Source organism: Arachis ipaensis, chromosome B5, assembly GCF_059453495.1.
Source record: "Arachis ipaensis isolate K30076 ecotype BB chromosome B5, ASM5945349v1, whole genome shotgun sequence".
Taxonomy (NCBI): domain Eukaryota; kingdom Viridiplantae; phylum Streptophyta; class Magnoliopsida; order Fabales; family Fabaceae; genus Arachis; species Arachis ipaensis.
The window spans coordinates 148,157,301-148,172,542 of NC_142440.1; the positions used below are offsets into that span (position 1 = coordinate 148,157,301).

A 15,242-nucleotide genomic window follows, 5' to 3' on the forward strand; every position below is an offset into this window, starting at 1 on the left:
TAAATTTCAAATCAACGAAGTAATGGGCATTTAATGCCCAACGCCAAAATCAAGAAAGCAGCACGAAGGTCGAAGCGACCACGCGTGAGGAACACGAAACACCATCAACGAATTCCCAGAAAAGAGGAAAAGCTCGGCGCCTTGGCGAATAAGACAAAACGCGCCCAGCCACGAGCCTTAGACCTCAAGACTGGCGCGTTGGGGGCACTGTTACGGACTGCCAAAGTCCAGCCCAAGAAGTTGTCGGGTCGGGGCACTTTCCCACCCAGGCCTTAAATCACCAGCAAAGGATTTCCACGGGTCAGTCCCCGACACCCGACCCGGAGTCCAACCGACTCACCACCCCAAGCACGTTATCGCTCGGATCAGTATCCTCAGGGTCGGTACCCGACATCCCAACCCAGAATACGGACGACCCGCTCACGTGGAAGGCGACAGCTCACCCTCTACCAGTGGGCCTAACCATTAATAAGCCCACCCAACATAGTATATAAGAGGAGAGGACAGCTCTCCCCCCAAGATACGTCACATCCTTACCTAATTCTGCCACTCTCTAGTACGGACTTTGACTTGATCGTCGGAGTGTCCTTGCAGGTGGCCCAGTGTAAGAAACTACCTTTCTGAGTGACAAAAGAGAAGCACTCATCTAATCAATCCTTCTTATGTCCCTCTTTATTAGTAATGTTTCCTTACTACAAGCATGTCTCCCTCTTTTTTTTCTCTTTACACATTTTTAGACGTTGGAATTTCAAGAAAAATTTTAAAAAGAGTTATGTTATATCACTAATAAGATTTTTTTTTTTAATTTGGTCCATCCTAAATTATAAATCTTAAACACTAAATTTTAAGTATAAAACATATAAAATATTAACTAAAAGTATTGGCTAATAATATCTATAAAAAAATATTAACTCATAATATTTCTTTTTTAAAACTAGAGTATAGTCTATTCTGTTAGTCTATTTTATTATTCAAATCTTTCTTTTCTTGCTTTTTAAAATACCAACTCACTAAAATTACGGTTTAAATCTATATAATATCTACTTCAATACTTTCTTATAATATGCATGCACCTCTCTTATGCAAAAGGGTAATGACAACTCGAGAACACTAGGTAACGAATAGTTTGTTAGGTTGCATTTGTTTATAGGGACAGGACATAGAGACAAAATTTTGTTTAGCAGATGAGATATAAATAGAGATACTGTGTCTAGAGACATTGATTTAGTATATTTTGTGTTTATCCTAACATGAAGAACACAGAGACACTAATAAGGGACACAACTTATTTTTCATTTTTTTCATTATTCTTGTTAATTTTTTATAATTATACTTTTTATTATTATATTTTCTTCTCAAATTTTTGAATAAAAAAATGAGAATAAATTATATTTTCATAATTTATTCTACTTTATTATCAAACAGAATATAAGAATACTAAATTCTATATCTCTGTCTTTTATGTTTTGTTCTTAGTGTTTTGTCTTGTCCTATCCTGAGAAACAAACGCAATCTTAGAGACTATATAATGAATCAAACTTTGGCGGGAATGGATTTTTTTAATATTTTTTAAAAATGATATTGTTAACTATGATTTTTTATTATATATTTTTAAATAAAAAATATTAAAAAATTATCAGAATTTATTATTTTGACTATCACTTTTAGCTATAAATTTAATTTTTTTAATTTAGTAATCCAACAACATATTTTATCTTATACTTTTAAATATTAATGTCTAATTAATGACAAAAAATAATAAATTTTGAGTACTCTCTAACATTTTTCTTTTTAAATAAGACCAAGTAAAAATGTATGATAAAATATGTTGTATAATAAAACAATTATACTTGATAATATTACTTGAGAGAAAAATTGAAAGAATCTGTATATAACTTTGACTATTAAGTATTAACTGTGGTTTGATCTACCACTATGAGGAATACTTTGCCAGAGAATCACATATTATGACTTGAATCTTAGATGACCAAAAAGCTGCTCAAATCTATGTATTACATTCCAAAACTTCTTAATTAGAATATAAAGCCATTGTCATGTTGACAAAAATTACATTTGTTATAATAAAAAATTAAAAACTATCTATTAATTTACTAGTTTATAGTAAATAAAAATATTTCCTTTTGGGATCAAAAATAAGTTTATATGAAGATAAAAAAATAATAAATTAATATATTATATTAAATAATTTAATCAAAGATATTAAATTATTTATTAGAGGTGTTTAAAATCGATCAGGACCGAACTAAACCGATCAACCGAATTGAAAAAATTAAAAATTGAATAAACCAAAAACCAAAAAAATAGAAAAAAAATATATTTTGCTGTTTTTATTGCGGTTTGGTTTGGTTCTGAGAATCAAAACCTCAACCGAACCGAATCGGTAAGTAAAAAACCAAGGCCCCACCCCCCCCCCCCAAATGAACGTCACCTAAACTGCTTCTAACCCAGTAAACCCCACGCCCCACCCTCAAACGGAACCTAGCCCCTCTCTTCTCAGTTCTCACAGTCTCGCTCTCTACACCCTCAGCGCCGGCGAGACCGTTCCTCCCACCACCTCGCAGCGCCGCGAAGCTTCCTCCCAGCGCCCCCGGATTTTTCCTCCCACTGCTCCCAAGACCTCCTCGCGGACAGAGAGAGCACCACGAAGCCCCAGCCATAGCCAGCGCCCAGCAGCCCAGCACTACCCTCGCACAGTCGCACCCAGCAGGCAGCAGTAGCACAGCACCACCCACTCACCCAGGACCACCCAGCGGACAGAGCCCCACGCCACCACCTAGCACAGCACCACGCCACCACCCAGCAGCGTTTCTGGCCACCCACAACACAACACCTCCCACCCAGTCACCGATTCAAGTCAGAGATGGAGCCCGAGCCACTGAGTCAGGCATGTAATTTGACTGAAATTGCTGTTCTGTTTGTTGTTCATTTTCAATTGCTGTTCTGTTGAATTACTGAAAATGCTTTGGTTTGTACTTTGTATTGTTAGTATTGTTGAATATCTGTTATAATATCTGAAAACTTTATCGGATACTGCTTCTGGTTTATTATTATTATTATTATTATTATTATTATTATTATTATTATTATTATTATTATTAGTTTTTCTTTAAAAAAAATGTAAAATAAAAAATTACTTTTGAAGTGATTTAGTATGATAAGTCTTGGAGGTTCTGAATCCTGATAGAAAGAGATTGAAATCAGTATGGTAAGATAAATTTGAATAATGAGAAAATGGAAGCAGATTTGAAGTATTAGATTACCTCCGTCATTGTATCTGCTATCTTTTAATAGGTTTAGTATTGACATCATGAAGGTAACACATAAATGGAGAAGTCTTGGAACTTGGGCGGTTAAGGTTATATTTCAGTTGTGTCATCTGATAGTCACTACCGTTTGATTTCATGATTTGTAGAATATGTAACAGATTTCTATTTACCATGGTATAGGTATAAAGGTGGACCAGCATTACCGAGGAAGTTGATCTCGCAGGGTGCTGCACAGAAGGACTGATGCCAGAGATAACAGTATGTTAACTGTAAAATTAAGCAAAAAGGTACCAATTGATTTTATATGGGGTTGTCTTGTTGGTTTTGCGGTTATGTTGCATCAAGTATAGATGAGTATCGAATCCGTTAAAGTACGACACCTATTCAATTTTAAAAGCATATGTAACACACATTGGCATTACTATGTCAATGATATTCATCTTTTATCCAAAAAGAAAAAATACTGTTGAGTATTTTTATGTGAGGAAGACATTGGAACACTGACATTACTTGAAAGCCTATTGCAAGTAAAGAACATGATTTGCTATTATATGTAAAGTTCTTCTATTCTTTCTTATTAGCATATTTTCCAAGGCCATCTACTTTAGTTCTAACTTGGCATAATGTGATAATTGAAATGTTAGACCAACGTAGTTCTGATTATTGCTTTTCTGTTTCTCTAATATATTTTAGGCGAACATAAGGGAACTATATGAATTGGTGTGCAAAATCAAAGGAGTAGAACAATAAAAGGTGCTTATTTATTTATTTTTATATTTTTTCTTATGTAGTTATGTCAGAAATTATTTTAATATGGAAAGAGAGATGGTGTTTTAGTTGAATATTGACATTTGAAGTGTTTTACAGTATTGTGGATATTGTGCAACACGTCCCCACGTGTTGGCTAAGATACTGCCACGTGTCGAACACGCCCTCACGTGTTGGCCAGAATGCTGCCATGTGTCCAACACGCCCTTACGTGTTGCAACACACCCCCACGTGTTGACAACCCACCTAAAAAATCCACTCATCTGTAATTACACCAAATACTTCCATTTTCAATAAAAACACCAGTATTTTTTTCATATAAAAAAAAAATGAGCCTAGTTATGTTTTGCTTTCTTTTTTCCTGTTCTGTAATCAATAATGCTTTCCCCTTTTGTCTTTCTTTTCTTTTCCTTGTTAAAAATTATGTTAGGCTTGGATTTGGGATTACTTCAATTTTAACAAACATTCAGTGCTAGATGTGTCAGTAGTATTTTTTTTAAATTGATTAAAAAAACCGAACCAAATTGTAGTTTAATTAAACAATTGAATCGGATGATTTTTTTTTCAAAAACCGAACCAAACCGCACCTATTATTTACCAATTCTCAAATCAAATCAAATATTATTTTTATAGGAGACATTCACACGTGTATTCACTTTTTTTTAACAACAGGAAGCCCACCACAAACAACATAACGTCTCTACCAGCCTCTCTTAGTCTACGTTTGATACTGAAAGATTGGACTGAATTTAATGTCTGATCACCAAATAAAACTTAAAACGAATCTAAACCCTTTAAAATCATTTCAGCCCACATCCCCTAAAATTACAGAAACATATTTTATAAGATCCTTGTCCTAATTAAGCCCCCCCAAAAAAAAATTGAAACGGCACTGGCCCTACAAGCCCTGAAAATTAATTGGAGACCTGCGTTCTACACTTCTACTTGTGCGTTCTGCTCCTCCTCTCTAACGAAATCGGTGGCTGTAACCGGTGGAAGACGCGGTGGTTGCTCCTCCTCCCTGATGCGGTGGACGAAATCGGTGGCCGCTCCTCCTCCCTGACGCGGTGGACGAAATCGGTGGATTTTTTTAGCATGTACGCAACATATCATTATTCTTAACTGTTAATGAAGGGAAAGTTGTCAAATGAAGTATTCAATTCATTTTCACAGACATTCTAAACACTCTTATTGAATTCAATTTATGTAGATAATTTTGTTCAATTTATGTAATGCTGTGAAGTGTGAAGTGTGAACTCCGTTCTTTGATTTGGAGATGCGAGATGAAAACAAGGGTTGTTTGCAGGAAAATCTATGATTACATACGCTATGATCTCAAAGAGATTGCTTTCCCATCATCTTTACCTAGGACGAGGGTATTTGGGTAATTTTAGTCACTGTTATTGATGTTTTGAGTAGACAAAGATGCAATTTCGGAGGACCTTAGAGTTAATTGAACTGGTGACACTTGGCTGTTGGTAACATTCAATCTTCAGGTTTTAAAGAGAGCTGCTAGGCTTTATGCTGCAAGCTGGCTTCGTGAAAAACCTAACGGTGAAAAGAAACCTGCTAAAGGGAAAGAGCCTTCAACACTGGACGATCTTGGTACCATTTCTTTTCCAAGTTTATTATCCTGTTTGGAATCTCATGGCTTGCCAATATTAATATTATAATTACATGCTAGTTTCTAGTTGTAATTGAGTGAATTATTTACACTATATATATAATCTGTCCTTGTAAACTAATGAGTTATTCCTAAAAGCAAAAATGCATAGTGCTTAGATTAGTTATAGTATTCTATGATGCTGTTGAGTATCAGCTGAAGGGAGCTGTAGGTTTAAAAATTAAAAAAAAAAAAAGAAAAGATCTTCAATAAACATTCATGGATTTAGATGATTTGTTTTTGTGTAAATTTCATTTTGAGTGGTGAATTTGCTATTTTAGTTCATAATTTAAACTCCTGGTGTTTTGGTGTTTTGATTTTCTACTAGAGACATTATTAAAGAACAAAATAATGATAAATGTATTTTTTAGTTTGTATATAGGTTGATATTTATTTTTTAATTTCGTTATTTTTTATATATAGAAAATTATAAAGAGATAGAAGCCAATGACTTTTAATAGGTTTATTCAAAGAGTAAAAAAAAAAAGGATTTGGTAGCCCATGGGCTGGCCTTAGAGCATTGGGCTTGTGAGGGCTTTAGGCCCTGTGATTTTTTTCAAAATTTGGCTCTATTGGTTATAAGATTTTTTGTTCTTTTGACCTTATAAAATAGGCCAAGCATATTGACACCACTAATTGGAATTAAAATTTTAATTTTAACTACAAAATTTTAATCCCTTCAATACTTTTAAAAAATGGAGAATTTCTTGAAATGGAGATTGAAATTTTAATAATAATTTAAAAAAAATCCACATTTAACTTTTTAAATTCAAAATTTACCATTCAATTTACATATTTATCTTAAATCAAATATAATATTAAAATATAATTTAGTCCAATACATTTTATATTAAATTTAATACAAATACTCAATTTAATTTCTGACTTGTAATCTCTATTTCTGTCTTTCCGTCCCAATCACCCTCCCTCCCAAACATAGCAGTAGAGTCTGACGGTTACACAAAGCAAACGCTAACATTACAGGAAGAATGCAAGGGCGAGGACTGAGCAGGCCATTATTGGGCCTTACTAGCAACAAATTGGGCTCAGTTGGCCCAATTTTTGGATAAATGAACCACGGTCCCTGGTTAGTTGTTAGTGGTTACCACTTCAACACTGGCTATGGCGCGAGGGGTGATCCTCTCTACGCCATGTCTCACTGCTTCTACTTCTTCACTCTTAGCTTCCTTCTCCAAAACCCCACCAAAAAGTTTCAAACTTTCACTCTCCTCGCACCTTCTGCATCATCACCAACCATGCACTCTCCCTCTTACTTGCTGCTTCTCCGTCTCATCTTCTGAAGCACAATGCTCAATCGACTTGTCAAAGTACAGAGAAGCTTTTTCCAGGCGCATGGCTATGGCGGGACTCAAACCTCATCACCGTATTGGTCAGTTTCTACTTTGCTTCTTACATGCTCTTTTGTGATGCATTCCTCTTAGTTCATTGAAACTTGCTGGGAAAAAAATTTACCCTTTTAGTCTAGTGAAATTAATTACATTTTTGTTACTTGGAGGGTGCCCTTTTTGTTATCTTTATAGCCAGTGTCAGAATTAAAACTCAGAAATAACATTCTGGTTAACAATGTCTTTGGATTTTAGTTTGTGCACCTAAATTCTGAAACTTTAATTTGAACTTTGAAGGGTTTTGGCATGTATTTGAGCAACATTTCTTCATAATTTTAGTTTCAATTCCTTCATAGAAAAAAAAAAGCTGCCTTAGATCAAACCATAGTTTGCAAGTTATAAACTGAATGTACCCTCCTTGTTTTGCAAAGTAACTTTGCCAGTGGAAAAGGTTAACTTGTTGCCAGTGATGCAATGAATGAGCCTAGTGGTTACCTGCATAGTATATTGATTAGTTCATATTATCTCGTTTCTTTTCCTATCAGCTTTGGGAGTCTCTGGTGGTCCTGATAGTATGGCACTCTGTGTCTTAACCGCTGGCTGGAAAACTGCTGGTGCTAATGCTGTCAACACTGACAGTGGTGGTTTCATTGATGGTCTATTGGCAATTATTGTTGATCATGGACTGCGTGCAGAGAGCAAAGAGGAGGCCAACATTGTTTGTTGCCGTGTTTCCAAAATGGGTACCTCCGAATTTGGCTGCTTTTTATGTGATTGTGATGTTTGGTTATTAGTAGAGTGCTAATTGCTTAAACGTGTCCAACTATAAACTTTGCTTACACAGGAACTTCATGCAGGAATCAGATGCGAGATTGCCAACTGTGATTGGTCAAGTGGCAAGCCGAAACAGGGTCAGTTGCAAGAAGCTGCTCGTGATATGAGGTTATTATACCAAAGTATTAGTGCATTAAGCAGTGAAGATAACTAGATGTCTATACTAGCAGCTTTGATGAAGTATACTAATTGCATGTTTTCATATTCTTTCTTTTTAGATATCAAAGCTTTCAAAAAGTTTGTGCTGAAAACCAGATTGGCATACTACTTGTTGCACATCATGCAGATGATCAGGTTTGCCTTGCCATACTTTGTTTATACCTATATCTCCATTCTCTCAGTATGTGAGGGTGAATTACATTGCATTTACATGGGAGGCTAGTAGCTCTTGACACAAGCTTTTGAAATAGGTCTCACCCTTATGGTTGTAAGCAGTTATATAACATGTTCAATAATGTGATGCATATATTAAGTCAATATTTTGGAGAAGTATTTGGACTTTTTCATTAGAAATAAGCAAATTGAGTTGTTTTATGAATTAAAGGCTTGTTCAAATTTAGACTTGTAGTGATTACTGAGCCCTGATGCAGGCTGAATTATTTATTTTAAGGCTTTCTCGAAATAGTGGTGTGCTTGGACTTGCAGGCATGCCTTTCACCTCCCAGATTTTCCCTACACATGCACATTCCTATGATAAAGTTCAAGCAAACCATGGAATCCTACTTGTGCGGCCTCTTTTGGAATTTTCAAAGGAAGATATGTACAAGGTTGGTGTGACATGTTCCGTGTATAAGTTAGTCATTTCATTTTATCCCCTATTTTTAATACGGGCTTAATAATTTTAATTATTTATTGCTTTGATATTTAAGATCTGCCATGGGGTAAGTGAGGATTGGGTGGAAGACCCTACAAATCAAAGCCCACTATTCACACGAAATAGGATTAGAATGGCACTTAGTGATTTGTCATCAAGTAAGTTGCTATATATCTTTAGTTTTTATTTTGGAATTTATTTTGTTAGTTCTATATTCATGACTTCCTATATGGGAAATCAAAAACTTTTATTCTTTTAAAAGACTGATTTCTTACATTTCTAGCTACATTCAAATCTGAGCTCCGAAGAATGATTTCTGTATGTCGGATAACACGGACATATATTGATCAAGTTTGCTATAGCTTGATGAGTCGTGCTCTGCTTGTAAAAAATGTGAGTGGTTTGACATCCCCCCCCCCCCCCCCCCCCAAAAAAAAAATTCCTCGCCTTTTTTATGAACTTTTGAAGTCTAGTATGAAATATCTATTCTGATGTTATGTTAAAAACGCCCTTTTTGCATATATATATTGTTCTTTTTCCTGTAATTTATTCTTATCTGGATGTTGAAATTGTGGTTATTTTATATTTGCAGCATGGATATGCTGTTATTGATCTAATGAACCTTTGTCCTTCAAAAATTGAGGATTTATGCTTGGCTAAGTTTCTTTTGGTAGTCATCCAGGTACTTCTGATCTTACATGTGATTCTTTTTTCCTTTCAAACTTCTACCTTTTTAAATAAGCTTGTAATTGTGGTATAACTTCTTGTTTCAGTTTATCTCTCAAAGGCAGAAGCAAATCAGAGGTAGTGCTTTGAAATTGCTGATGGAGTACATTCGAACATTTCCTTCCAAGGTACCTATACTTCTAATATATTACTCTGTTCCTTATAATTGGAACAAGTTTATTGGTTATTGCCTTAAGCCCTTAACTGCACACAAGTCTGAGAGATTTGTCTCCGAGTATTACTAGTTTTTCTTTTATTAAATTTTTATTTTTAACTTTTTAAAAGAAGAAACTTTATTGCTTTCAAACACATTAGCATTTTAGCTTAAAATAGTTCTTGAACTTCAAAATTATTTACTTCTTATTTTATCCCCATTTATCTTGTAGAACTCTCTTACAGCGGCAGGTTGTTACCTTTGCCCCGATCCGGGTTCCAGAGGGTCCAGAATCCTGGTTTGCTGTTCTGTTGATTGTAATGCACCCATAAAGTTGGAATTTTTCGAGTCATGCTCTCATGGAGGAAAGGAGCATGGTGCTACCATTGAGTTGGGAAAAATTATAGAGGCCAAAAAATCATATGCAAATAATGTGGTTCCAGATGCATCAGATGTCCACTTTTTGGATGTGAATCCCGAGTTTGTTTTAATAGAAGCCAAAAGACTGAACATAATCAGTGAGTCAACTTATAAGAGCATTCTTGCATTGCAAAAGGAAGAAACTGATCGCTTCAGGTCCAAATCTGAGGTCATTGCTAATTCTGGATCGACGAATGAAGCCGAAAGTTTTAGTACTTCTGTAAAATCTCTTCGGCAAAGGCAGTTCTGTTACTTCATGGATCGATTCATCCTCACATGGAAGTTAGACGATAAATTTGACGGAGATTCACTTTCTGACATAGTTGATTATGGTGTTGATTTGGGTGGGGAAAACTGGAACTTTTGTTTCACTTCATGCGTAATTGGACCTAATAAGGTTCTTGAAGTGCGGCACATGGTTGAATCTGATTGGCTGTATTTAGCGGAGCTTTCAAAATATCCACATTGCAAGAACTTGCCACCCACTCAGATTACAGAGAAAGCATCCGGATGTTTACAGTATGCCAGTGCATCAGCTAAAAGGGCTCTTCCGATGTTAAAATCTATCCCGGTTGCTGCGAGGAGGAGCCTGCCTGTTCTCGTTAATCAACAAGGACAGTTAGCAAGCATTCCAGTAAGTTGATCTGTCTTTAATATCACCTTAATGGCACAAAACACTTGACTTGTTTCCAAATTCATTTTCCGGTGTTTATTTTACACATGAAAATTAATGATTCTTATTTCTTAGCAGTTATTGTTCCTAGATAATCAGAAGACATTTAGTTCATATCTATAATGTTTAGCTTCGTAATCAGCACCTGTCTTTGGTTTCTAACTATGCATTCTTCGTTATTTCAGTGTGTCAATTTCAAGCATTGCCCTTGCTTGATGGTGGATGTGGAATTTAAACCAAAAATTCCACTTGGGGGAGGTCATAGCTCATTCATATAACAAAATAGTGACCACGACTTTTTGAAATTAATGTTGGTTAATCCATCTTTGGTCCCTGGAAATTTCAAGTAGACAAAAGGGGAATGTCAGATTGCAATTTTGAAGATGTGGTCATGGAATCACTTCAATCTGACTCTTACCAAAAGTTAAGGGGATGCATGATCTTTGGCTAATAGATATGGTACTATCCAAACTCCAAAGGATGCACGCCAATTATCTGGTACAGAATATGGAGATGATCAGAATATTCCAAGTACCTTATAGTCTTAGAGTTGACTCAGTTTTCACATTTTCAAGCATCACACAACCACACAAACTTGGTAAAGTGGGGAGTGAATATTGTTGCAGAATATGGGGTTTTGTTGTATCCAAGCTCTATTAAATGGGGAAAGTACATGCTTAGATTGTGGCTGTTTTGTTCCTTATGAAAATGATGAGGAGATAAACCAGCTCCCACTTCTGTCCTTTTGTGAAGGGCTAAGCTTTTGCATCTTTGATGGGACCTACTGGAAATTGTGGAGCATCTCTTCTATAAAACCTTATTGTATATTTACCTAAAATTTGACCATTTGACATTTAGATTAAGTTTGTAATTATATATTACTGTATGAGTTTAAATTATCAAAAAGCTTCTCGCAATTAGAAAGAAACTCTAAAGCCCATATTCTTGTATTTAGCCATGGAAAGATATACGCATGGCCAGAGGTCCAGAGCCTTGTGTAAGCTTAGGGAGTTAGTTAGGTTTGGAGTTACAAATTTTCCCTCAATTTTATTTTTCTTTGCTGAATTTTGTTTCTAGTTATCCACGGTATTTCACAACCCGACAGATTAAGTACTAATTCGTTGTGGATCTGATATTTATTTAAGGGGTTTGCTGATCAATGAGTTGTTCCATACACAAAGTGAGATTCTAAGCTGCCAATGAGTTATTCTATCACAAAGTGAGATTCGAATTTTCGACACTTATTTATTTTTCTATGCTGATTTTTGGGATATTAAATAAGCTAAACTCCAACCACCAACCAGGAAATAATTAGGCTTTCGATTTTCCTTTTCTTTGGTTGATACAGGAAATAGTTAGGCTTTCGATTTTCCTTTTCTTTGGTTGATTATCAGACAAAATTACATATCCAAAAAAAAAATACCATGCAATGTCTTAGTTAAGCGGTAATAATCTGTCTTGCAATAGATGCATTGGGGTTCAAGATAGATGCATTGGGGTTCAAGATTTGGCTATGATCAGCCGTGGCTGAAACTCTTATGGGGTGTGTGGTTCAATTATTATTTTATTATTCAAATTCCATTCCCATGAGAATCAAATATACCCAAGAGGAAGGTGGGAATTGAAATGATGGTATTTTGATTCTAAATCAAACTTGTTTGAAAATAGCTTTTCAAACTTTGAATCAAACATGAGAATATGATATTCCCATCTTAAAATTCCTAGAAATTATTTATAATTTCTCCAACCACACACACTCTTAGTGTTAAGTATGTGAGTGTATAATATGCATGAGTGTTGTAATGTTTAAGGTTGAAAATGTCCCACCCATCTTCCTAACCAAAAAAAAAAAAAAAAAATAGGCTTTCCCAAATCTTTTTCATATTTATCATAGCAATATGAAGAAAATATTTGTTATAATAAAATGGAAAATTGTCACATTTCTACTACAAGGTACTTGAACTCAATAAGCCTAACCAAGTAGGCACAATTTATTGTATCTTTCACACCTATAGTTATCTGATGGGAAAACTCAAGCCATCTGAAATTCTGAATGAACTGAAATAGATTATGATGAAAACACAAGAAACTAGTTGTTGTTGCTGCAGTTGGATCAAAACCTCTCATGAGTATGAACTTGCATTCTCTTTAAGTATGAAAGGTTTGTTGCTTTCAGAATCAAGAACAACTGAGCAAGATATGTGATGTGTATGTTTAGACGAACCTTGTCTCCTTTCATATTCATATACACCCTTCGCAGCTCCTGATAGTATCGATGGAAAATAGTTTTGAGAAACTTAGTTTCTTTATTTTTAGTCCATAAAGAAACAAATAGTGTTATTTTAAAAGAAAAAAAAGCTAAAAAATTGTTTAGGTTTGATATTCGGATATTAATTAACTGGTGGAATGTATGAAAAGCATAACTTTTGTAAATAAAAAATGCTATTTACTCATTCAAATCAACTATTAAAATTAGTCATTCTGTATTTGTATATAAATATATATAGTAATTTAACTCATTTTTAATATATATTTTTATATTTTTATGTGTATTTTATATTAATGATTAATTTTAATAGTTGATTTTAGTATATAACTAACATAATTGTTAGTTTGTAAATAGAACATATTAAAAAAAGTTCAAGAGTAAGGAGACTAGATGCACGGTAATAAATCGATAATTCGAATGTGGTGTTAAATTAAGTGAACAAATATGATTTTGAAATATTTATATATCAATTAAAAAATCATAAGTAAATTAATGTTTTATATAACAGCTTGCCAATAGTAATTGTGACATACTAATTAATAGGATTTTTTTTTTGGTCATAAATTAGTATGATTAAAGTTGTTGTCACGAGTCGTAACTTATTTTATTTTATGAAAGAACATACCATTAATTTATTTAATGAAAGAATCTACCATTACTAAGCCAAAACCAGGATCAATCAAAATAAAAAAAAAATGGAAATCAAGCTGGGTGTAGAAGAATCACACAAAAATATAGTATTGACAACTTTTCGATCTTTAATTTTTTTTTACCGCAACTTAGCAAATCAAAGACTAATTCGTCACATATTAGAATTTCATTTTAAGATTTGTCATTAACCAATGAGTTGTTTTATGTGCAAGTGGGATTCGAACTCCAACAATTATTTAAACGGATTAGTGAGCTATTAGATGAATCAAGTGTTAGAATTTTTATTTTAATTATGGTCTAATTTGTTAATATAAAAATTAGTTTGGGTGGTGTTGTAATTATTAATTAATTATATTGGCAGTTAGTCTGTTCTTTGATGGAAAGAACACGACTGTTCATAAATTTTATAAAGTTTGGGTCCCCAATTCAGATTACACAATAACAAACAAACACACTTTGATTCCATCTGAGTTTGTGATTCAAGAATTGGAAGTTTCCAAATTAAATCAAAGAATTTATTGGCAATGGCTGGAGATACGTTACTAATTTTATAGAATATCTAACATGTGGTATCAGAGCCTGGTTGTCTCTGTCTTACCATTTCAAAATTTAATTACTGTACATCATTTTGATAAATTATTTTCAAAGAAGAATGTATAGTATGAATTTTGAAATAAGTAAGTAAAACCATTGAAATTAAAGTTGACGTACCATAAGAAGAGGGAATAATAAATAATATTCCCAGAATGAATCTTCTAAATTTGTGTCAGAGTTGTTCTTCATAATAGTATAATTTTCCATGATTCCCATAAATTTTCTTATTCTTGAATATAAATAAAAAAGGAGAGAAGAAGAAAGGGAAGACGGTGGAAGAGAGAAGACAGAAAGAACTTGTTTCAATTGATGAATTTTGTTTATTATATAACATTGAATGGTAAAATAATTGTCCACTAGATCATCTTCACTTTTGTTATTAATCATGTTATTGAATTTATTTATTTAATGATTATATTTGCATGCAATATAAATTCTTCCGCTGCATATCATATTGTGATTAATATATGATTTATTGAGGAGTAGCCACAACATTCTTGATAATAATTATATTTAAAGAAATCACATAAATATTAATATGATATATTTATAATTGTTGTGAACTATATAATAAACTTATCCACAGGAATTTATTATGTTATTCACATATAATTAGATTGAAATAGAAAATATTTCTTACTTCTTAATTAGCCTACAGGTATTAAGAAGTAGTATTTTATTTTCTAGTTTTAATACTTCAGTTAATATAGTGAATATTATGTGTGTTAAAATCTTTGTCCACAGGTAGATTTTAATGACACTATGATTCATATTTATTTTGATATGACTTGCATTGGCATGTATTATCATATATTATAGATTTTGATGTGTCTATTTAAAGTTGAGTAATGTTAGCATGATTTATTATTTGCAGCAGTAATGATATCTGAAACTGTATCTGAAGTTCATTTGTTAAGTAGTGACAACTATAAAGAATGGAAAGATAAGATTCTCTTTCACTTAGAGTGTGCAGACCTTGACTATACTCTTCGTAGGGAAGAGCCTCCGATACCTATTGATGCTAATTCTCAAGTCGAAGTAGC

General features: G+C 33.7%; 1 protein-coding gene across 2 annotated transcripts; it reads left to right on the top strand.

Annotated features, from left to right (window-relative positions):
• The first annotated feature begins 6,689 nt into the window (after positions 1 to 6,689).
• Positions 6,690 to 11,747, top strand: RSY3 (Adenine nucleotide alpha hydrolases-like superfamily protein). 2 transcript variants are annotated; one of them, XM_088488993.1, is made up of 11 exons: positions 6,690 to 7,108; positions 7,610 to 7,807; positions 7,909 to 8,006; positions 8,117 to 8,192; positions 8,489 to 8,665; positions 8,768 to 8,870; positions 8,996 to 9,105; positions 9,305 to 9,394; positions 9,486 to 9,566; positions 9,825 to 10,646; positions 10,871 to 11,747. In XM_088488993.1, exons 2-11 carry the CDS (start codon positions 7,685 to 7,687, stop codon positions 10,961 to 10,963), a joined length of 1,773 nt encoding a protein of 590 aa, XP_088345119.1. In that variant the 5' UTR covers positions 6,690 to 7,108; positions 7,610 to 7,684; the 3' UTR covers positions 10,964 to 11,747. The 2 variants fall into 2 exon arrangements, with proteins under 2 accessions (XP_088345119.1, XP_088345118.1); XM_088488992.1 differs by having other exon boundaries at positions 6,695 to 7,108; positions 7,922 to 8,006.
• Positions 11,748 to 15,242: the final 3,495 nt, after the last annotated feature.

Bases quoted from the DNA above. Each gene is read 5' to 3' on its own strand.
- RSY3 (XM_088488992.1), top strand. From the start codon at position 6,841: ATGGCGCGAGGGGTGATCCTCTCTACGCCATGTCTCACTGCTTCTACT. The intron at 9,567-9,824 runs GTACCTATACTT...TTTATCTTGTAG, and splicing joins TTCGAACATTTCCTTCCAAG to AACTCTCTTACAGCGGCAGG. The intron at 10,647-10,870 runs GTAAGTTGATCT...TCGTTATTTCAG, and splicing joins GACAGTTAGCAAGCATTCCA to TGTGTCAATTTCAAGCATTG.